Raw genomic sequence first — 25,466 nt, 5'->3', positions numbered from 1 at the left:
TAATCTGTCTGGTATAGGCTGCTCAAAAAGATATGTATTGCTCATTATATTATCCTAGGTGTGATTCTCAGGTGTTAGTGTTCTACAGCAGGGCTTTTGTCTGAGTCATAACGTGATGCATCTGGATGCTAATTTCCAAATCTCCTTAGTGTCCCCCTTTATACTTTAATGCAGCTGTCTGACCAGTTCTCATTCCTGTCTTTTATTGCACCAATTTATCTTTTCCACACTGCTGAAATTCTATTTTAGTGAATTATCTTTTCAGTTCTCAAGTAAGCCAATTTGTTTATTATCTTCATCTTCATTAATATTTGAACTCATCCTACTTATGCCTATGCACTTTTGTAGAGTGTAAAATTTTTCTTTTTCAGAATTTCCGTATCTTATATTTAATTCAAACTGGAAATTAAAAAAGAAAAAAGCAGCCAGAATTTGCATTACATAAAGTGTGTTTATCTTTTAAACATCAATTTTATTTTTACTGGAGTGGCAAGGACTAAACTGCTACCAACAGAAATATACGTTTATTGCTTGCCATTGCTACAGATCAGAGTTAACAGATTATATTTGAATATTTTCAAACCAGTATATATTTACCTTTCACTTGAAACTAACCTTCATGCAAAATTCTTATGATATTTTTTACTTTGAAATAACATATGCATTGTTTTAACAGAACTTTCAATTTTTTTTGTTTCCATTGGCATTCTTTGACTTGATGGTATGACAAGAAAATTTTGAAAGCCCAAAAATTATAAAGAATAAAAGAAAAAGATACTTCATGATTTTTAAAGAATTTGCTAATACTACTTGAATGCTTCTGAAGAAAGTAAATTGTATTTCAAATTACTGTAGAAATTAATAGGATTTACTTTGGCTATTTGTAAGATATTGTGCAAACCATGTAAGTTAAGTTGGATTTCAGTTTCAGAACATGGATTTAACTTACTTTTTATTTTTTAATTGCAAAATTGCTCAGATAAATGAATGTTTTATAAATGGAAGTATGTTTGAAGTTTCTATATGTCTTTTATAGTTAACATTTATGTATGTAACTGTCCTCCTTTTCCCCTAATAATATAACTAAAAGATCATAAGTATGTATTCCTTAATAAACACATATTCCTTCACTGTCAAAAGCAGCTCCAGGCAAAATGTTGTCAAGTAAAGAGTTAACAAAAAGGTCAATGAAATGTGAAGACATTTGGTCCTCAATGTGTACAAAAATAATATTTGTGGTTTTTAGATTTCTTTTATGTTTCTATCGTGCAAAAATAGATTTTTTTTGATTGAACATTTTCAGCCTTCCATTGACTGAAAAAGATGACTGCCTTAGGGCATTTTTGAAAGGGAAAACTAAAAGGAAAATGACTAAATTCTTTTGCTCAGAACTGCTGCTCTGCATATCCAGAAAATTTTTTAATACAAAGGCATATCAGTCAATGGGGAGTTTAGTTTGCAAAAGGACTGCAAGATTAGGTTTTTAGTATGCAAGTGTGACAACCAAACAGGCATGATAAGACTGCGGTGACCAGGAAGGGGCAGGTACAGCCACCTTCTCATTTTTCGTATTTCAGGACTTTACAGGTTTTCACATCGAAGTAGTCTGTCCTAATGAATGAGGGCCAGGGAGGTAAAGAAGAGAAACCATTTACACTGCAGTACAGCTGGGAAGCAACACCAGCTAGTCCCATGGTTAAGGCAGCCTGATGCTCAGGCACAAGAGCAAGGTGACCTTCTGGGCACATGGGAAGATTTCAGTTTTTGCTGAGCTTTAGTCTGGTGCTGACTGTGCACATTTACCTGTAGAGCAGGTAAATAGTGCAGGCACAATGGATCAAAGCCTGTGTACGAAAGAACTCTCTGTGGCTAAGGAACAACATCAGCAGTTAGGAGATACAGCACTTTATTTCATTTTATTTTTGAATCAGCACAGTTGTGCTAGCTAGACTGTTCCTCAGCTTTCCCTCTTACTTGTATCTATTAGAAGAGGCTGCTGTGAGAAGAAGTGCTGTAGTTTTTGTAATGTATGTAACATCAGAGCCTTAACAGAAGGTGCTCTGAAAGAAAAAAACCAGATCCTTGTCCTGACATTTATTCTAGGCTCTCAAGCAGTGCTCTATGGGGTCAAATTTCAGGGGTCAAAATTACTGGAATAAGCTTCAGAGCTGATGTTTATTTTGTGAACAAAAAGAAGATGGAATGTTAGAATGTTAAAACTTGCATTTTTATGCTATTACAGTTATCCCCTCTTTAGCTCATATTATCTGTTAAGAAATACATTGACCAAACCTTGGTCAAAAGGAAAAATACCGCAAGACTTTCTTCTTTTTCTTCATTGCTGTTGCTGGCACAACTAATAATGTTTTAAATTTTTTTTATTTTCTTGGACATCTTAATGCATGACAGTTTTTTAATGGTTGTTGTAGTTTAACAGGTCCATAAAATTTTTGAAAAGACCCTAAGCAGGCATTTGCATAATTGGGAAAAGAATTCTATGCATCAGAAACATAATGCACATTTTAAAAGGTCCTGTTGATATACACTGAAACATTGGCTATATTAATAAAGTCTATTTGAATAGAAAAGAATAGTTCAGTTGGAAGGGATCTACAATGATCATCTAGTCCAACTGCAGGGCCACTTCAGGCCTGAAGGCAGTGGGCATTTTTATTTTTGTCATTGACTGTGGAGAAGGTCATGAATTGTTTCTACAGATAGATCAACAGCGAAATAAAGACTAAAGAAATAGAAAAATCATGCACAATCAAGCTGATAGGTTTCTATAGTGAGATGATGAGCTGGTACCTTGACTTTCATAAAGCTTTTGAAGCTGTCTCCTACAGCATCATAGACAAACTGACAAATTTTTAACTAGACAGTAAATGGTGAAGTAAATTGAAAACTGGCTGAACTGCTGAGCTTAAAGTGCTGTGATCAGCATTGCAAAGGCTGCCTGGAGACCAGTAACTAGTGGTGCTCCTCAGGGCTCAGTACTGAGTCCAATATTACTTAAAATCTACATTCATAAGCTAGATGGTCTGACAGAGTTCAATTTTGCAGACAACAGAGAATCAGGAGGACTGGTTGCTATAACAGATGACTGTGCTGCTCTTCAGAGAGACCATCCAGAGAAATGGGGTGACAGAAATCTCAAGAAATTCAATAAAATTAAATGTCAAATTGTGCTCCTGGGGAGGAATAACTGCATGAACTAGTGCAGGCTGGGCTGGCTATCTGGGAAGCAGCTATGCAGGGAAGGCCCTGGAGACTCTGGTGGACTATGAGCCCACAGCACACCCTTTCAACAAGAAAGTGCAACAGCCTCTCCTTGGGTACATGAGAAACCACACCACATAACTGCATTGAGGGTGATCCTTTTCCTCTCCTCAGCACTGGAGAGGCTGCAGCTGGAGTGCTGGGTCTGGTTCTGAACTGCCTAACATGAAAGGGACCTGGATGTACTGGAGTCAGTCCAGCAAGGGGCCACAAAGACGCTGAAGGGCTGGGAATTTGTGAGTTATGAGAGGGTGAGAGAGCTACCACTGTTCAGCCTGGAGAACAGAAGGCTCAGGATGACCTTCATGTGTAGAAACACCTACTGGATTGGGAGGAAAAAAGGTGAAGCTGGCGTCTGAGTGGTGCCTAATGGTAGCCCAAGAGGCAATACGCACAAACTGAAATGGGAGAAATTTTAATTCCTCATAAGAAAATTATTTTTTTAGTGTATGCATGATCAAACACTGGAATAGTTTGCTTGGGGAGGTTGTGTAATCTCTGTCCTCGATGATATTTAAAAATCAACATGGCCCTGAGCAACATAGCTGATCCTGCTTTGAGCTGGGCAGTTGGACTAGATGATCCCCAGAGGTCTTTCCAAACTCACCCATGAAGGAGTTCTGTGGTTCATCATAATAAACTCTGCTGCAGTCATTAGAGATTTTAGAATACTTCTTTACTTCTTTTTTTTCTTTTTCTTTTCAACTCCAGGGTAAATCATGTCATCAATAAACAAAAGGCTGCTCACACTGTGGTGTACCACTTCCCTCATTTTGCTTTCTGTTTATCTAATAGTGCTTTCTGTCAGGGCTTGGGCCAAGGAACAGGAGATCTAATATCTCGTGCTGTTCATATTACATAAAATGTTCACACTGCAGGGAATTAGTGATTGTGTTCAGGACTCATTGTGTTTCCTGGGGGCAAAGGCAATATACACGACTATAAATGTGCTTTTATTTTAAAGGGTTGGAGGTTGATCCTACAAACACTTTCTAGTGTGAGCAATTCTGATATAAGGTTTTCTTCTCCAGAGCTACTCACTTTTGAAAGGGTGACTCTTTGCAGGAACCAGCCCTTGTGTTGTATGTGGCAGTTCAGAAACTGGACTGTGAAAATATTTCTTCCTCTAAACACACAACAATAATGTGGATGGTTGTTAGCAACACAATTCCTCCAGCAAATGGGAATGGTTACTGCATACAAAATCAGTTTTGCTTTCATTACTTTTCAAGCAATTACTTATATATATATAGATATAGTATCTGCTATAGAGCGAGTAGGAAACAGAATGGAGAAAAATGAAGGCTTCTCATTTCAATTGTGGTCCTTTTTTTAACTGGCAGTTGTTCCTGTTTTCAAGTGTTTGTTTCTACTTTAATGAGGATACCAACTTTCATCCAGTGAGATGTGTGGGTCACTTTGTTAGCACACTTGCACACACCAAGGCAACACACCAGCTGGAAATTTTGACTTTTAGCTGAATTATTTTTCCCCAGCAAATGGCTTTCCTTTTGACATATTTTAATGTACTTGCACACTGAGAGGAAGAGTGGGTGAACAGAAAACAGACTGTTTTATTAACCCAGCGGTCACCTTTGAGATTCATACGTGTCCACTTTTTTCTTGCCTTTGTACCTAATCCCAAGAGCCTGGTACCTGGCTTCCCTTGGAATAACAAAGTCAGTCACAAACCTCCAAACATGATTGTTAACTGAATGCCAACTGTTTCTTCTCATCTTTTTTTTTTTTTTTCTTGCTACTATGTTAGGGATTGTGTCCTTATGGGTGCCCTATAACCATAATATTAATTTGGGTTTATACTGAAGTTTTGTTTTGTTTTCTTTAATGGTAGAGGTACATTGTTCAAGAAATTAAATTGCTGCTTCTATTTTGTGTGTGTGTTTTATAGTGATTCTTTCAGCTCTGCGCATAGTGGGAAGGGAAGAAATAAAGCAATGCTGCAGGCACTTACTGGACTACAGTTTCAGCTCAGAGGAAAGCTACAGGATCAAAAGTGGCCAGACAAGCACCCTCGAGAAGAAGCCCATGCACATTATGCACAGTGTCATATGCCAGTTTCACAGTATCCTGCGTTCAATGGATTTTTTCCAATGGGAACACAGTTTTCATCAGACAAAGCTCCAGCAATCTCAGAGGTATGAATATTACCAACAGATATTTACAAAGCAGATTTCAGAATGCTGTGTTTTCTGCTGAAAAATACTCTTAATTGTAACACAGCTCATTTGGGAGTGCAGCTAAATGAAATCAGGAGAGAGGTGAGGATGAAGCTGCTGGAACTAACATGTTCTAAAAAATAAATAGGGCTCAAGCAAGCAAATACCAAGGTATTAAACCAACTAGGTCTAGTCCCTGTGCTGCCTCAAAACATGTTCTTTGAATCATTAATCTTTGGATCAACTCTCTAGTGGTCCAGGGCTGACAATTCACACTCTATCTTCCTTTTGGATAGAGGAATATCTCTGGAGTTTTCTTTCCACAACACAATGTATTTCCAGGCAGCAGCCAGGCTAAGGTCCAGCCAGAGGGCAGTGAGAACAGGGCTCAGCAGCTCTGTGTTTGCTTTCTTGCCCTGTGTCAGAGCAGGCAGCCTCTTATGACAGGGGGAGAGAGGATGCTGCAACCTGGTAAATCTGTGCCTGGCAGAAAAGGTTTTGGCACCAGCTATTTGGGAATACACTTTTTTATGCACTGTTTTTGACAGCCTGGGGCAGTTCTGGACTGTGGTCTGGTCCCCCATCTCCAAGGATGAATGATGGGCAAGTGGTTTGGCAGGTGGCTATGGTGTCCAGGACAGTTTTGCAGAGGCTATCTACTCGTTGGCCTTAGCAGAGTGTATGCAGGGGTGCAGAGCTGCTCCTCAGCCACATCACCTCTTATGAGCTGTGAGTTACCAAGTGGATGCTTAAAACTCGTCACTGAACATGTGAGATGATGCCACCATATTTCTTTCTATTTGGAAGTAACTGTGATATTTCAAATACCACATGGTGGCAGCTGTTGATAAAGGCTGGTACTAGTTTGTTTTTCATTTTTAAAACTGAGGGATGATAAATTTCAATAAGTGGAGCAGCCAGATTTCAGACATTTCAAACATGTTACATCAGGAATGTTCTGATAACTTGGTATCTGATGCACTGAACCTTTCTTTCCTATTTAACAGTGGGACCAAAAAAAATTATAAATAGAGATTCAGCTACTATCCAAACTCTGAATCCAACAATGAATATTTTAAACCTTTCTTTGACTGCTAATAAACTTTCCCTCCAGTTCTCACCACTCCCTTTCTCTTCTGGGCTCTCTCCACTCTCCTGTTCCTCCAGTATTCCTCACTGTAGCCTGGGGAAAAGAAGTTTTAGAAAAATAATAAAGTTTTTATTTATTCCTTACAGATTTTCTGCCCCTGTGGGCATTTGCCTGCCTGTCTGGCTAATGTGCTGTAATGAATCTGCTCTCTGCCATACACACACGTATCATCCTATCAATCAGGGAGAGGAAATGCTGAGTATGGTGAGCACTAACAAGCACTCGGAGGGGTCAGTACACCAGTGCACTACAGTGGCATGCTACTTACCCTACAGGCTGCTTTAATTGGGGGAACATGAATGAGGCATCATGTGCCTGGCACCATGTCTTCTTGCCAATCTCTCTGCTTTGGCAAACTGACCCTCTCTGTTTCCCCTTTCAGGGCAGAGCTAACCCTCTAGCTCCTGCTGCAAGGCAAGTCCCTCTCAACCTCTTTGGAGTCTCTGGGTCAACTGTAGCAGGTGGAACTTCTGGAGGAGCTTGCTTGCAGAGGCTAGAGGGTGATCAAAGGGTGATGAAGAGCCTGTGGGGATAGCACTTCTTTGCAGGTTGGAAATCACAATGCAAACAGAAGTGGGAAAAGGTGGAGAAAAGGGGGCTGAAGAAAGTTAAAGCAAGGGGGAATAGAAGAGAGAAATGGTGAAAGAAATAGGAGGTAGAAACTGGAAGGGCTGAGAAAAAGTGGTGAGAAAACAAATAAGATGAGAGAAAGAGATAAGGAAATAAAAGTAAAGAAGATCTGGAAAGTCATATATTACTGAAGAGAAAGACTAGAAGAAAAAAAAAAAGAGAAATCCAAAAATATTCCTGTGCCTAAATTGCGGGCAAAAAGGAAGCAATATCTCCAGAAGATCTCAAAGATCAGGAGGCTGGTGGAATTTTTTATGGCAGGTTTAAGGATTTAGACAAGAAATTGTGCTCAATCCATAATTAAGTAGAAGTGTTTCAAGTTATATACCTATAGATAGGTTGACTTCTAGACATGATTCCTTTTCACCTTTGTGGGGTGCCAGTATGCCGTTAAGGATGCAGCATCATTGCCCTATAGCAAGATTTACTATTCTGTAAATTTTCTGCTGGAGGTTTCTCAGAAAAGCCTTTGCTGGCTGTCTGGAAGGAGAAGAAAGATTTGTTGAGAAGAATGGAGGAATTATAAATCTCTGAGGGGCAAAAACATGTAAAGTGACATGTTGGGGTTAACAGCAGGTAAGGATGGAGTTTTATATCTTTCAGCAAGTCTCAGATTTTCTTGGCACAGAAGTTCTGGTGTTCCCAGATGTAGCATGTTTGCATGGCAGTCAAGTGATAAAAACATCTTAAAGTTGTTTTTCATTTCCCCGAGTGAGTACTAATGGGGAATCCATCTTGAGTGAATGGTGTTACCACAGAATGCCATTGAGAACACTGAGATCAAGGATTTGGGAAGTAGCAAGAAAGGTTAGTTTGGTACTTTAGAAAAAAAAAACCAGAACAAAACTACAGCAAAGGCCCAACAAAGAGTTTGAAGTCTGAGACCTCTTTTTGAGACACAAAATCTTAATTCAGATTAATTTCTGTGCTGATCAAGGGAAGTTACCTATGCTCTCCAGGAAGGCAGGTTAGCCTATGGAAATATCCAAGGCAGTAAAAGAGCTACCAGATTTTCCCCTGCAGTATTTGTAAGCTCTATAAAGTAAGAAGCTTGGGCTTTAGCAAACATCCCGATTGAAGATTTTGAAAGAAAACCCAGATGAAAGTAGGATTCCATTTGTAACTCAAAAAGTGTGACTTTAGCTCTTGAACAAATGACTGATAAGGTGAAGGGCAACATGTTATGAGGAATGCCATCCATCAGTCACTGGGCAAAGGCCAGGTTCCTCTTCTGTCTGTTTACACCCTGCTGCCCTTTTCTCAGGAGTGTTCCAGTATATTAGTGAAAGTTCAGCTTAAATACTGACTAGAAACACTCTTTGAAGGAAAATTTATTTTCTCTAGGGGTGGTTTTTGTCAAATATTAATTTTGGTGGAAATTTCAGTATCTTTTATTCTTGAAGCAATCAGTTAAAACAAACAAACAAGACAGAATAAAATGGAACATAATAGAACAGTTTAGGTTGGAAAAGACCTTAAAGAACATCAACTGCACAGGTAACCTAACACTGCCAAGTCCACCGCTAAACCCTGCACCTAAGTGCCACATCTCCATCCTTTTTAGACACCTCCAGGAATGGTGACTGCCACTTCCCTGGGCAGTCTGTTGCAGTGCTTGAGAACACTTTCTGCAAAGAAATTTGTCCTGATACCCAATCTAAATCTCCCCTGGAGCAACTTGAGGACATTTCCTCTTTTCTTCTTGTGACTCTTTATGATGGAAACCTGTAAGTTTGTCAAAGACATGAGTCAGAGACCTTGATCAATTGGAAGTGAGAAAAATCGCAGCAAAATAATAAACCAAATTTCTATATCGAAAATGCATATAAATAAATAAATAATCATCAAGTAGGACTAGGGATACTGATTTAGCTGTGTATTTGGGGCTGGTCTGACCATTGCGTCCTTTCATACCACCACAGATCCAGTAGGAAACTGGTGGGAAGGTGAGGACTAACCAGAGAGCAGTAAATCATTAAAATATAAAAAAGATCTAAATTACCATGAAAGATTTGGGGAGCATTATCTGTTTAACTAGTGCAAAATGAAATTTAAAGGCAACCTGCAGAAAAATTCCTCAACAGCTAAGAGATACCAAAACGCTGAGAAGATGTTCTCCAACAAACACAGCGAAGGATTGCTGTGGGCAGTTATTGGAAGCTGATTTCAGGCACCTGAGTAACGAGTAATTACATAAGAGTAATGCTTGACTCCATATCCTGGGAAATGCTCTGCTTAAGAGCTGCCTGTTAACCACTTTAAAATCCCCACTCTACTACGATTTTCTGTATGAGTGGCTAGGAAGAATAATATTGTTGCAGCAACCTGGGACACTAAGGAAGCTTGAAGATAAGCTTCTCACAAACATGTCTGTCTATAAATGGCTATATTTCTTTTGGAAATAATTTGTTTTATGCTGCTGGGACTTAATTTTAATACTTTCTCTTTTGACACCTTTCTGTGGGCAAATTTTTATTTAAAGACGGAACAGGTTCTGTACAGACATTGCTAGGAGGGAAGTCATGCCTTTTTAAAATCATTCTGAAAATTACAAATACCTTTAATGTCCTGGGCTGCCTGCCTTATATCTCCCAAAAAGGGAGTCTCATTTACGCAGTGTCTGCTACACTGGCATCTTTCCAGTTTCTTTTTTAGATGTCCTTTGTTGATTGCAGCAACTCCCAATCTTCCTACAACAATGCAAACACTTTCTTAAGCTGATATGTTTTTTGGTGGATTGGCAAATAATTTGATGGATTTTTGACAGATTAGGAGACAGTGTGAAAGGGCAAACATAATGGCAGTGTCTTAGTGCTCCTGCAAAAACATATCGTTTAAAAGCATGAAAATGCACTCTCTGTCCAAGAAGAACCCTTTCAGCACCACATATCTATTCCATCTGCCTCTATAGGCTCTCTAATACCATTAAAGGGCTTTGCTCCAGAACACAACTGCTGTGTAAATGACGTAGCAGCAGCACACAGAAACACAAGAATACTTAAGCTAGAATAGATCAGCTGTCCATAAAGCTTAATAATATGTTTCATAATACCTTCACTGGGCTCTCCCCTATCTCCAAAACAGGTGTCTGCATCTGAACTAGATGCCTTAGCAATTTTTGTAGCCAATGGGGCAAGCAGATCCATTTAAGATCCAATTTACCTGGCTTATCCTGGGCATGTACTTTAAGTAAGATGGATTTCACCCTCAAAGTGATATTTTTCTCCCTGTTGACTGTAAAAAAAAGTCTAGATAATTAGCTTGGATGTAGGCATCTGCATTTTGTCATAAAAACACTCAAATAAATTCCACCTCTATGTTTTTTGCTTCAGAGAAAGTATAGGATTCTCAAAGCTTCTTGATTCTGCTTCAAGTTAGCTTATGAGATGATGCTTGAGGGTTAAAATTTAATTTTATGTTAAATTACCATATGTAAAGTAGTTGAGGTTGTTATGCTTTAAGTCTTCCTAGGCTGTTTGCTGAAGCAGGTTGTAGCAGCAGGGCTGTCTGTATCTGCAGATTGTTTCATGGCAGTCACTTAAAATACTTTACTTTTTAGTTCTATGCACTATAATATTTTTATTTTTTAACATAATACTTATTAATATTAAGAAAATACTTGGATTTTGTATTAGTATTACTATCATGAGAAGAAGTATATAGAAAAGAGGAACGGTGGAAAATTATGTGAAGGGGTTCATAAATAAGAGGGAAAAGGGAAGTGGGAAAGAGAGCAAAATGCATTTTGGAATATCTGGAAAGACAAGGAGCAGAATGGAGACCAAAAGATATGAGTACCTGGGAAATAAATAGAGAGAGATTTGTGTAAGATCCTCAGGCTCACTCATTATTTTGTAGACTTTTATATATCTTCTTTTCTTCTCTTTTCCAGACTTAACAGACTTCATCTTTTTAAATTTACAGTGTCTTAAGTCCACAGTCTCTATTCTTTCCCCGTACATCTCATCTTTTTTTTTTTCATTTTTTTAGGCATTTTTATTTTTGCTATGTCTATTCTTGCACAAACCTCTACACATCTGAGCACAGCTGTTGACCTACTTCTGTGTGATAATTCCCATGGTATGGAAAACACTGATGTCACTGCTACTCAAGGAGTAAGTTCAGCAGGCCTTCAGTAGTTGAAGAGAGCATTGATGCTGAATCAAAATTTGATTTTTGTCTCAAAATTAGAATCACAGGTAGCGATCTTTTAAAGACTTGAAGCTGTCTGCTGTAAGGGTGGTTCATTTTAAAGTCTACTGTGATTCTTGATATGAAGGAGGCAAACTGTGGAAGAAGAAAACCAGTCTCTATGATGGTTTAATCATAGGATGTCCTGATTTCTTCCCATGTATTCTCAGCTCAGAACTCTGAGCAGTAGTGAGCTGTTTATCCACACTTGTACATTTAACTTTGTCTAGGACATATCCAGGCAGTCATACTGTTAGGACAGTTCCTGGCACAGTTTTAGCCTATGCCTATGAGTGGTGTCCCTCACTGAGGCTTGGAAGTTACAGGGTTCTGGGACAATTCATAATCAGCATTTTGCAAACAGCTGCATTCCTCTAGTTGTTGAAGGCTTCAATGACGAAAACGTGAACTCTTCCACGACATCTGGGCTCAGTGTCCACCACCATTCCTAAGCATATCAATTTTAGGAACAAAATTATAGCTTGAGAGGGTCCTGTAAAACTTGTCTTTTTACAACCATGTGCTGCTCAATGCGTATTTCAAAATGGGTGGTGCAAATGGGGGAGGAACCCGTTAGCAAGAGATAAGTTTTTTTTCCCATGAAGAATATGAACAGCTCCCAAACAGAATTAACAAAGACTTTACAGTTGTAGAGTAGAGAACAAGAGTGCAAGGGCTGCTGTCTCTACCTTGAGGGTGTTCAGGCTTTTCCAGTGTTAATGAAAGGAGACTCCCTTTCTTGTCTCCAGCAGCAGAGAGAAGCTCCACCGACTTGCAAAGAAGATCAGCATTTTTTAAAATGCTGGCCCTGGATTAAAAGCATAACAGGATTCCCAGCTTCCTACTGACTTCAGTGGAAAGCTGAGGACCATGATGGGAGTTAGGATTCCAGTATAAATCTACACTTGACTTGACAGTCATACTATTCCTGAACTGACAAATGGCAGCCAAAGAAGAAGTAGTCATGGTAAAGGGTCACTAGGGAAAAAAGGAGCTTTGAAAGAGCAGTTCTAGTCTCTATGACAAGTGCTATAGTAATTGAATTTTGAAGAGACCTGACTGTTGAGATATTAAGTATTATACACTACGTTAGTAATTACATAACAGATAATGTTAATGATTCTTATACAAGTGTTTGTTAAATCAGTAATTCAGATTTAATGAATAACCAATGGCCTTTTTTATAAGAGGGAATCCCATGCTTAATTTCTGAGATTAATCTTATTTAAAGCAAAAAATTCTCTCTCTGAATATCTGGTAGTATTCAGTTTAAATTATCATCTGCTGAAGTGAGCAGTTGAGCTTCATCTGACATTTATTAGGACAAATGCATAAAGGCTGTGCTGTGGCAATACCATTTAATTGTCAAGGCAATTAGTTGCCACTTTGGATATCAGAATTGTCACAGAGTTAAAAAATAAGGGAAGAAGACATGGCAGAAATAGTTTCCTTTTTAAATGGAAATTGTGTCTGAATTTTATATTAGTCATAGAAGTGAGAATCTGATGGCATAGATCAGACCTGGACCTAACAGGGAAAAAGTTATAATTTTAAAAACAGTTGATCTACTTGTGGCTTCAAACCAACTCTGAATTTTATAAAAAATTACGTAAATCATTGGATGCTAGGCTAAAATTCCCTGTAATGTTTATGGTTCCCTTACCTCCCTAGAAAAATCAGGATTATTTGTTTTGTTTTCAGCAATATGAAGATACTAAAAATGAAAAAAACCCTCATGCACTATTCTGTGACCTTTACTTCATTTGCTCTGAAACATGTGTAGATCTTCTTAAGCAAATCATATGTGCATGAGTCTTATCTTTTACTATCAGTTTTCTTAGTTTGAAAAGGATTCATGTAGTTATATTCTTTCAATATACAAGTAAAATGGCCACTGCATGTGAGAGTCCTCTTCAACTCTGCTCATTATTCTTTTTGTTCTCAAATGTTTTCTAGAGAAATTTGAAATCAGTTTTGCATTTCTGCCATGTAATGTTAACCGAGTAAAGCCAGAAAAATACAGTGTAGAAATGGGAGTTCATTTTGCTCAAGGTTCTGATGAAAAGTGCAGTGTCTGGAAGCCCATACCCTGGCAGCTTGTACAACGGCTGCCCTTTGGATTAATATAGGAATGCAAAGTTACAAGTCCTTAATCTTCATAAAGAATGACAACCATCTCTAAATGACTAGAGCCTGTGCATTCATCCCATCTTTCTCTGCTCCTCACCAAAGTGCAATTTACTGGTTTCAATTCTGTCCAGCTCAACTTCTACAGTCCATATTTTTCATGTGTTGGCCATTTCTGTATCTGGACAGATCAGAAAAGGATATTAGGTGATTCTCTGCTTTATAAAGAGGAAATTAGGGACATTTTAAATCAAACTCTAGGAAGAATTTAGCGAGATTTTTATTTTGGGTATGCTGGAGACCTCTGGGCTGTGTTGTGATCCATCTGTGTAGAGGGAGAATTTTGCTAATCTCAGCTGCCATTTACTAGCCCTGCAATGGTCCCAGTGCATCTCATGCATTTTTTCAAGACTGTTTCCAGCCATCTCCCAAAGTTCACTGTATTTTTACCATGAGGCAGATGATCCTATTTTCTGAGCAGTACCAAACAAGATTAGGTTAATTAATAACTATACTCTAAGTGAATTAGCTTCTATACATTATTTCTTTCTGAGCAAAGGTCTAGAAGTGGTGGAGACCAGCACTTCAAAACTTGAGAAAGTAATATTTTTTCAGAGGCAAGACATTAAAAATTTGAGCTACAAGTTAAATATTGAATCCTTAAAATGTGTAGATCAATTGATTTTGGGTTAAGTTCTTTTGTTGGAGTGAGAGGCAAACATATTGAAGTGAAGGGAAGGTCCATATAGCTTCTACAGGTTTTTGAAATTAAACTGAAATATGATTGTAATAGTGTCAAGATGTCATGATTTATCTGTGATAGAACCTGCAAGTCCAGTAAAACAAGAGAGGCTGACACCAATAGGTTTTAAGAGATCTCACACTTTTTCCATCATGGTGCTTCTGCTTCTTTCACTGTCAGACTTCTTCTAAAAACTTGGTAATCTCTGTTGTGATCTTGACTACACTGTCTTTCCTCATAATGAGGCAATGCTTCTATATCCACTCCCAGGAAAATTTTTTCTTAGTGAACTTAAATATAAAGCAAACCTCCTTCGTGATCAGCTTTACCCAAGAAGGTACTACTCTTCCTTTTCTTTTTTTGTTATCAGTCATAATATTAGGGCCAGATTTTTTGTAATGTGCAAAAACTGATGCTAATTTCCAGATCTCTGTGGCATCTTCCTCTACTATTTTGAGAAAGGGCCCTTAGTCATTCTCTGATATTTCCTGAAATGCATTTTTCCAGAAATGAAGCACATTGTCAACAGAAGTTATTGTCAACAGAAACCTGTGGTCAACTTTGGTCTTGATTTCTCCACTAGCTGGAAGGAAATAAAAAACTAAACTTGTCACTTCCATCTGTCCTGACTCACAGCTGGTTCCTTATTGGTTTAGTTACACTTCAGATGTTCTGCTGTATGAGCTTTGATCAGTAAAACATGATTAAGTATCTCATATTTTCCTCTGAGAAAAGAATACAAACAGCTCTTTATAACTGATGTCAGCATTTTTTGATTTGACAAGGAACTTTAGGATATTACAATTTTTTTTCAGAAGTCAAAGGTACACCTTAAAACAGAGTCATCCTCAGTTTGGGCCATTGTATCATACAATGTAGAGGCAGTTACTCAAAATGCAGGGAAAATGAAGTCATTCATTGCTCATCAAATGCAAATACGAAATAAACCACAAACAACTCAGCATGAGTAAAGAGACACAAGAATTATCTTCCACAAAAATCAGTTGCATGCTCTTCACTTCTGTAGTATAGAAACACTTTGGTCCACCTAGCACTTTTTACCTAATATTTTGTCCTTTCTCAGGAGACAGCTATTTGAATGCAATAATTTGCATCTGTGAGATTGCTTAAAACTCACAAAGCTGAGAACCATAGAAATTGGTAATGGAGAAAAGTGTGATAAACAGAAATAGCTTTGGTGCTCTACAAAGGAGACTACTTGTTCTGAATGGCAGCAACTTTCTAGGGTCCATAAACATTAGGACTAAAAGGTACTCTTATTCTACAGCCATGATAGTTTTCAAAGAAATGCTACCTGAAGAGGTTGTCAAGGGAGCAGAAAAACCACAATAACCCCCACATCTCTAGCATTCCACATTCCACTTATTTCACCCAAGGCTGCATATTTATTTTGAGATTAATTTGGTACATGTGTACATTTGCCAAGTTTTTTTTTTTTTTGCTATTTAAATCTTCAATTCCAAAGCTATGTATTAATCCTATTACTGCTAATTGAGAGAAGTCTGCAGTCTTTTTGAGTTAGGTGAAGTTCAAGTTGTAATTGGTATCAAAGAAAGGCACAGTGCAAGAACTGAATATTAATATTTAACTCTTGCCATTTTATTATTTCCACTTGAAAATCACAGCTGTGGTTAAAAGACCTTTTCATGAGTTCATGAGGGTAGTGAATTGGAGACTATGGGATGAGATTTTTCATTCATGCAGCAAGATTGACAAAAATTGCTTTGTAGAAACGCAAATGAAATATTATACTGGGGCCCAGTAGTACTGGTTATAGCTACAGGTCTCTCAGTATTCCCATTATGAAATTTTCCTTGTAGGTTAAGTACCTGCACTGTAAAATTTTGCTCAAGGCTAATACAGCATACAAGATTCTAACCCAGGAGCTATTTTGTTCCAAATCTTCCATTTAGCCTTTTGCAGATAACTGCAATTTTAGCTGATGTTTTCAATTTGAGTACTTTTTAAATTGCTGTGCTTTTAAAGCAGAATATCTCATAAGATATGCACACAATGATGGATTAATTGCTTATGACGGAAAATAAGGGCAAAGACCACCCAGGACAAAGACCACCCCTTTGATATCAGATCCCTAATCAAGTACATTTACTTGTACATTTGTTCAAAGACACAAAAGGTGAATTTTTTTCAAAGGTCAAAGAAATTAAAAGAAAAATGGCCACTGACTTGGTGGCTTTGGAAATAATTTTTACCCCTGACTAAAAAGTACGTGGAACACCAGTTAATGGAGAATTTCTCCAAGTTTTATTTTGTCTATTTTTCTGAGTTTCATGCATTGGGAATTAGAGGCTCTGGCTTTAATCACACCCATAGAGCATGTTCACTATTATACCCTTGGAACTGCTATAATCAGTCATTTGAGATCAAACTGGATGGAGCCCAGAACGCAGGAATAATTTCAAAACTGTATCTTGTTGAAATATCACAAAAACCATGGAAAAAAGGTGCTTGAGAGGAAGAAAAATGATGAGGTAATGTTGGAAGTCAGAGTAAACAAGCAAAGAGATCAAAACATAGAAAGAAAGCAAAGAAGTGATGAAAAATTAGGGAGAAAAACACTGAAAGCATCAGAGCAAAGCAGACACATCTTGAAATACAGCATTTCCACCACTCACTTTACGTTAGAGGTGACAAAATATGATAACAATTGATTATTTTTTCTATTGAAAGGGTTTTTCATCATATGAATATTGAAGATAGTCTAAACAGGCCATTTGGCCAAAATGTATAACTAGCAATGGTAGCAAAATCTGGTTCCAAAGTGAGATATTTGATTTAAACACTTGCTCTGTATACTATGATTTCAGACAAATGCACAGATTATCAAATCTTTATTTATTTGCAAATTTTTCCCTTAATGTTTTATATTAATTTTCTTCAGAGTTTGTTGCATTCAAAGGCCTTGAAAGTTCAGAACAAAAGTGGATCCATGAAGGCCTGGTAACTTTGTGAGGCTCATTGACACAATTGTAGTTGTAGCCAATTCTTTATGCAGAAGAAAACTCAATTGCTTTCTGAAGAAAACAAAAGGCTTCATTTTTTTTTTTTTTCCCAGAAGATTATTAAACTAATACTGGGCTGGAACTACATGATAAATATAAGCTTATAACTTTTATTAGTGCTGTTACAAATCATAGATGTACTTCTAAAGAGCAACTTCCACATTTTGTTCATATCTGGACCATAAATAATTGAACTGTGTCCTGCCTTTTTAGTATTGAAAGAGGCAGACTATAGTTACAGAATAAAGGGTGTGAATAATTAAAAAGTAGATTGCATTAGGTCTTGAGATAAGCTATGGTATCTAACACTTAGAGGATGAAAAAAACCTGTTGCTACTACAACCCCCAACTGACTTAGAGAAAATTTTGCCTTGAAAAATTCAATGGAACTGAAAACAGATAAGCAATGTCATCCACTTTGTACTACTAAAAAATGTGGTTTTTCACTTAAGTGATAATATTGATAATTAAAATATATTTCATACTTAGTACTTGAAGTATCATCTAGTTCATTCAAACTCCAAGATTACTTCCCTCTCTAGATTTTTTCTTTAGTTAGTAAAGATGCCAACAAGATTTGAATACAAGTATTCAGTTCATGCATTTTGAGGGTTGGTGGTCATTGATTCCAGGATCCTCTTCTATATATTTATGTTAAGCAATTTTCTGGCCTCCACTGACATTTTGATGGTATCATATAAATTTTAACGTTTCACCCCCCACAGTCCCACTGTGAGGAAGGTGTCACATGTTGCAGGTAAAAATTTAAGATGCAGAGACACAAATTCATTTCCTCGTAGTATAAGGTTTAGCTTCCATAAATGCCTGCATGGATCCAACTTTTTAGTCATGTAAATAATAGGCATCTAATTAAAGTTAGTTGCCCATGTCTCCTTCTGTGGTGAACCATAAAAGAGGAGCACGTCCAGAGGAATGAAAAGAATAAGAAAAAAAAGTCCTGCTTTTGTATGAAGTCTCTCAGGGGTATCTGAAAGTGATTCTCTTTCTGGAGGTCCTTTCTCTTGCTATTGTCCAAAAGACAGACTTTTTCATAATGTAGACTAGAAAATTACCTCTTAGAGATGAATGTCGCTTGTGATGAATGCTCAAAATTATCCAGGGACTCAAGTTCAGGTAGGAAATTGCACCTGAGTCTTTAATGTCTTTGTGTAACAGGTAACCACTGAGCTATTCTTGCAATCCAGATGATCTTCCTCTAGAGACTGAGTCCACTTCTCTTATAGCCAAGTGAAGCATGAAGTCTTTTCTCCCCTTGAAGTCAGTAATGTGCATTTGATCCTTTCACAGCAGGATCAGCACCTATTACAACATATACTGCTCTGTGAGATGCCAAAGCTTATTTTAGGATAGTGATATAGACAACTTTATGACCTGCCTGAATTTGTGCTCGCCTTACAGCCTTCTGCTCCTCTCATGCTGACCACTGGTAGAAGTAGGACAAGATGAACTGTTAATGTGATGTCTTCTGATATCTAACACAAAATATTTCATGTTAGATGTTGTGTGTTAACTGTCTGGAGTATCCACAATGTAAAAATTTTCTACAGTAGTTGTGCAGTAAAACAAATATCACTTCCCTGCAGGCTGGTTAAGGATTGCCACCTGCAAGTCTAAAGAGCTGGGACCAATTTCAAAGCCCACTGATGGCTGTTTGACTTTATTGAGCTTTACTTTCAGTCTACAAAAACAGCATTTTAAGGGTTACATGAAGAATCATTCTATGTTCAAATAGAAAAATAGCTGTGAAAACATTTTGAAAGCATTCCAGCTAGTGATACTTTCAAGAGACTTGGTCTGACCAGACACTCCACTGATTTTTACTTAAAACATTATTAAAAAAACATGCTATGAAAGATATTATTTTAGACCAGAGGCAAGAAAACTTAAGGACAATCCAGCTCTTTCGAGCCCTGTCTTTGTGAATAAGATTGAACACACATAAAGGGAAAAACCCCCCAAAAAATACACAAACATTTTCTGTGCTCTTATTTGAAATCTTTATATCAAGTCAGGCTTTATATCAAGTGTACAGGGCTATTTTAAGCACAGTTGCTACCAAAAGAACTGCTGATGACATTTCAGAAGTGATTCCCTCACTGCTGTGCTCTGGTAAATGGGCCACTCTTGTGATAGCAGCAGTATTGCTTCTGAAAATGTGATGATCTGCCACAGATTGAAATATCTTTTTCTGCATTATGCCCATTGATTCAAAAAAACAATGCTAAAAACCATATCTATGGAACATAGACTTGGAGGAAATGAGGCTTATTCTGAGGACTTTATTCTCAAAAATAGCAATAAGAGAATTCACTAGAAGGCATAGGCTCTTTTCAACCCTTTTTTTTTCTGATAATTTGGTATACGTTATGTATAAATATACATATGACTCCCTGCAAGCATAGGTATACCTGCTTAAAAGTCATTCTACATGTATGTTGGAAGTGTACATAAAGGTCAAAAGCTGTGAGGAGTGGTCCACTGTCACTCCACTGAATACAACACCATAAATATGCATATGAGCAGTGTATTTGTGGTCCCAAATGCCTGCTACCTAAGAGTCCAATCTCTTGTTATTCACAATGGATCAACAGTTTCATTACAGAAATTAGCATCAAACAGACAAGCAGCATATGATTGCTGTTGAGGTAGTTGTGATACACTGTTTACTACATTTGCACTGTTACTTGAAAAAAGAAAGCTAGTGACTATAATTGACCCACTGGTGACAGTTTTAGAAAACAGACACTAAAAATTAAGCTCTTAGATAAGATGTGCTTAGATCAGGTGCTTAGATGAGGCACATTAAGCCCATATTCCCAAAAACCCCTTCCTGACTAGGAAATGCAGCTTCCATTATTTCAGTTAATTAGTGAGTGCCTAATTATATAGCAAACAGGTGAATATATAATTTCTATTTTTCATCAGTAATACCTAAACTCTCCAAAGTGAGAGACACAATATTCATCTACTTAATCTGAAGTACACTACCAATTATTTTTTCTACAATTACTTTTTTCACAGTTGGAAGATGAATGTGGATTTTCTTTATAGCTCCATGGTGTTCCTCCAAATATAAGCATATTCTGTCTTTTATGCAGCTGCCTTGCTGCCAGTGTTGGCTGTATGCAGTGATTCAGTTCACTGGATTACTCTGTGGCTCTTAAGTTCATAATGTGTGTTAGTTCTTTCAGAAAGTATTTCTAAAATACTCACTGAAAAAGGAATATGTCCAGGTGAAATATTAAATGGTGCTCTTCAAGGCTTCAACAAACATAATATACATTTTTAATTCAATCTCTTTCAGTATGCAAGTCACTGTAATTTCAGTTATTAGATGTTAGTCAGCAACTAGATCATACAAGACACTGATGGTATAATTTGAGAAAATCCTAAGACTTCAGAAACTTATAAGAAAGATTGGAGCTCCTGTTCACCTGCTTGAAATCCGCTTTAGTGTAGACTGATTCAGGTCTGATTTTCAAAAGGTTTTAAATTTTTTCCCCCCTCCAGTATTTTTCATATCAGTTTTACTGTATCAGATTTTTTCTCCTGTACATGCCCTTGCCTAAATCCTTTTCTACCTTCAATGTGTGCTATTTACTACATAGTAAACCCAATGAAATTATATTCCTTATCATATCTTTTTTTACCTTTCAGTCAATATTAAAATTGGAGAGTTGTTTCACAAGAGTTCTTCACATTATGAGAAAGTATAATATTTTTTAAAAATAATATTTGCTGAAAGAGCAGGAGCATTATTCCTTCTGTATTGTCTCATCTTCATATTGTTGTAGATGTGAGGTCTTGTAGCTTTTCTGGGATTCAAAGGATACCATTGTGACTTTGTAACTTCTCTGAAATCAGTTGAGAGTTCTGGATTTTGGGTAAAACCTCCTAAAATTCCTGTAAACTCAGATTCAATAACTATATTTGATTTTTGTTTTAATAAGGAGGTATACTATGGAAATGCAGATTTTCTTGTTATCTCCCATAGGGTGAGTGCTTCTTTAGGTTGTTCCGTATTCAATAAATAAAAACCTTTTGAATATGCCTCAGAGTGAAGCAGTGTTCCAGGAGGTTCACAGTGACATCCATTGCTTCCCCAAGGCAGCAATATTTGATCATTTTTAGCATAACTTCTTAAAGAAATGTGGCATGTTTTGATAGCAGTTTCCATCTGTTTGCTCCTCATAAACCTTTATTTCCTTCCATCTCAATGTTTTTGATCCTGCAGGCCAGTTTCAATAGAACTGCCTTGAGGTGTCCTGGAAATCCACAAGCAGATAGGGAAAAAAACGTAAACTGTGCAATGGGAAAGCTCTTAATGAGTCTGCAGGGTAATGAGCAAGGGCAGCAGATGAGCGGCGATGTTCAGGTTCATGTGGGCTCAGGAGCCCGTGTGCTGAAACCTCCCTTCCCTGGCAGGAGAAGTGATCACCTCTTGGAAGGTGCAGTTCAGTGATCACGAAAAACAGTCCAAAATGGGGTAACTTGAAGTCTTGGGAGAGAGAGCTTTAAGGGAAATTTAACAGAAATCTACAGGAAACAGCAGTGTATTGGTTTCACTATTCATAGAAGAGCTTGTTCCTATGAACATTCAAATTATATTGTGTATATGTAAAATCTCATGACAGGAGACACTACTGCTATATTTTATTTATCATATTTCTTCAGCTCACACTCATTTCAAGGCTGATCCTCTGTGTCTATTTTCATACCACAGGTTTTTAAGGTAGTGTAACAAATCAATGCTTTTGACTGGTGTGTTGAATTTTGAACCAGGTTTTGTATTTTGTAGCTATGCTTACAATGTTCCACATCTGAAAATAGATACCCTTTTCCTCTGAACACTTGAGGTCCCTTATCTACTTCATTGAAGTCCTGTGCAGTGCAGAAAGTTCATGGAAAATGTATCATATTAATGATGATGATGATAACGATGATTATCATCATCATTCCTGTACTTATTATTCAGGCAAAGTTCCTAATTAATACCAATAATTTAAAATGAGAACAATAGGCTGCTTCTACTCTTTAAATAAGATATCCTGCTTACTAGAAAAGAGAGAGGATCTAAAATAAGATGCAATTCCCAAGGGAAAAGCTCAATTTTTGAATTGTGTTACTGAAACTAGAAAGATGAATTAATGTGACAAATTTCAGAATCAATATTGCTGTATTTAACACACAGCTGACTTTGGACTGCAGCATTTTAAATGAAATTAAGAAGTAGTTTGATAGAACCCTTTATGTATTTTATTTATCATATTACTGACAAGGGATCTAACTTGTTTCCACTTCGAAAAAACAGGTGTTTTTCAGCTTAATGATGTTCAGTTCTTACAGGGTTCAGATGCTCAGGTTTAAGTCTGCCGGGGCAATACATTTCACATAGAGTTAGGAATTTAGCTGAGAATAACTAATTTTTCTCTGAGCAGTTTTGTTGCTGTTTGTGCTCTTTTTCAAGCTCAAATCAATTTTTCTTGTAGGCAATCAACCCCTATTTTTGTTCCCTGCTGTATTCCACATCTAGTTCAAGTTCAGCTTATGTCATGGTTCTTGGTGGCCTTTTATTATCTGATGTAGGAGTCGAATATTAATCTGTAAGCTGTAATAATATGAGTTCCTGTTCCTCCTGATACTCAGGAAGAAAATAATTTACATTCATACTGTTTTATAAATAGAGAAAGGAATCTGGAAGACCTCCAAACTTAGCTACCACGCATGAGTTGGGACTTCTGACAGACCTTTGCACAGGACTGCTCCTGTGGAAATTTTAAGGAATTTATATTGACCTCAGCAACAGAACATTTTCAGAAGCCTCTACTGTGACTGAAACAGGTTGTAGTCAGAAGCTATTGGATAATTCTGGTTTGTTCAACTGATCAGTACCCCAGTGTGCAAAACATTATACAGACATAGCGAACCACTTCCTTAAGGGCCTTACAGCTTTAAAGGACTTTATTGACAGAAAGCACATCTTAAACTTTAAAAGTTTCAATGTCAAATCCAGCAATATAGAAAAAAGTGGAAAATATAGCAGTAACCATTCAATGCAGATAATGAAGTTGTATATTTGTTTAAATACTGTTGCTCATATTTTACTTTTCTGCATTAAAAAAAAATGGAGCTACATCTGAAAACAGAAAGTTGTCTGTTCTCTGAAATAAAGAGCCATTCTTGGCTCTGGGGATCACTTAAATGAGTGGGGCTGGGGGTTCTGGAAAGTCCTGAAATATTCCTGTAAAAATGAAATCTACCTTAAAGATTAGGACTGTGTACAAAATAAATTTTATTGGCTTCTTCACTGTAGAAAAGCAATACTTAGAAATTTAGAATACTGACACACAGAAATTGTCTGGTGCACCAAAACTGCAAATTCTCCACTATCTTGCCTAGAATAGGTTATTTCATCTCTAGTTTAAATGCTGTGATGGGTTCCTGGAGAGTGAGGTGTCAACTTGTGTGGTCAGATGCCCCTGCAAATATTGCCTCAGTTTAACAGCACTGTAAGTAATAATGCCAGCTGCATTCTTCAAGTGAGAGAGGAGAAACTAGTGGGAGAGAGCAGTCACATGCTGGAATGTGCCTAGTCTTCTGTGAGCAACATTCTGAGGTAAGATCCCAGAGGACCAGAGGTCTTCCTACCTTCCTCTGCCTGGTGAAAGTGCTCCTCAGCACAGCTCCTGGTAACACAATATATGGTGACTCCCCCATTTATGTGATATTTTCGGCATTATCAAGGGATTCAGAATTTGGAGGCTGGATTTTACAACACCAATTTTGGTAGTCTATGGATTTAGCACAAGCCTCTCTTTTAAGGAATGATTATTTGGGAATGTTTTAGCCTGTCGAATTTTTGACTATAGTATTGCAAGGCCAACTTTGCAGCACTGATGTAAAGTACTCATATGCTTTAGGTTAACATTCTCCTATTTGTACAAACAATCTTAATTTTCAGATGTTAAAAAATTATGATTTTTTGAAGAGAAATTAAGTGATACCTGGTTTACCTGAAATTCATATTAATGAGACAAAACCTTATGTTCAGGCTATATTTAATGAGAAAAAAGTCAAGTCATGGACTGTGAATGTTCCATATATTCTGCATGGACACAACTATGAAAAATAAATTACTTTACAGACCTCTCTGGTTTTTAGTTTTGTTGCTAACAGAGCTAATGAAAACCAAGTTTAAACTGAAGGCTTAATAAATATGAATTCATGGATGATGAGTTTTGCATTAGTCCAGTCAACAGGTCAGTCTATGATGCCTGGTCAGAGATTGTATTTTGTTTAGACTAACAGAAATATTTTGCGCACCGTTCTCCTGAAGATGGAGCTTGAGGGGCTCTGAATATATATGCAAAGTATAACTTGTGTCACAGAACTGTGTTTAATAACTTTCTCTTTGGACTTTGTACAGGGGAAGAGTCACCATCTTAATCTTATTTAGATTCTTGTGGTAGAAAAATGAAATCTATAAACAAACTTTCTTTCTTTAATCTTCCTAAACTACCCTATGCTCCTGGGTGTTTTACAGATTCTAATGTAAGACTCCTGTAATTATTGAACTGTTCTTTTGACCTGATTGCTTGAAGGATATTGGATTTCTCTTATCTGCAAATGGAGATTAGCGATCAGATCACCTGAAGTGCTAAAACACTGCCAATTTTTTTAAAACAGAATTATTACAAAACCTTATTTTTTCTCTATATCTTGGACTTCAGCATTCATATTTAACTCATTGTATTATCTGTTCAGGGTAATTTGAGGATGACATTCCTGGGATGAATTTTTAGTAAGCACTATAAGGTCTCCAGTACAATGTTATACGCTAACTGGTATCTCTGAAAAAGAATAATTACATAGTTGGATAATTATGTACTGCTAATAATAATTGAAAATAATTAGAGCATGTTCTCCATGGCTGCTGTTTTCTGTTTATTTCGCTGACTGCTTTTTTAAAGGACCTCTTGCCTGTGCATACTTCATCTCACAGTACTCTCTCAGGACCTAGTTTTACGTCTTTTCTTTACATTCCAACTTTTCAGGTAAAGTCATTGATTACACAGTTCCCAGACATATGGAAGTGTCTGTGAGGA

At 37.2% G+C, this 25,466-nt stretch overlaps 1 protein-coding gene across 2 annotated transcripts in view; it reads left to right on the top strand.

Moving 5' to 3' along the window:
* Positions 1-5,222: 5,222 nt before the first annotated feature.
* TFEC (transcription factor EC) overlaps positions 5,223-25,466 on the top strand; it is an 89,566-nt gene continuing 69,322 nt past the window's right edge. For both annotated transcript variants that reach the window (XM_048302612.1, XM_048302611.1), the window contains exon 1: positions 5,223-5,435. In XM_048302612.1, coding sequence (XP_048158569.1) covers positions 5,235-5,435 — 201 coding nt within the window. In that variant the 5' untranslated portion in view covers positions 5,223-5,234. The remainder of the gene's footprint in view (positions 5,436-25,466) is intronic.

The sequence above is a fragment of the Corvus hawaiiensis genome, chromosome 4, assembly GCF_020740725.1.
Source record: "Corvus hawaiiensis isolate bCorHaw1 chromosome 4, bCorHaw1.pri.cur, whole genome shotgun sequence".
Lineage (NCBI taxonomy): Eukaryota > Metazoa > Chordata > Aves > Passeriformes > Corvidae > Corvus > Corvus hawaiiensis.
This window is presented reverse-complemented; position numbering and strand designations above follow the sequence as displayed.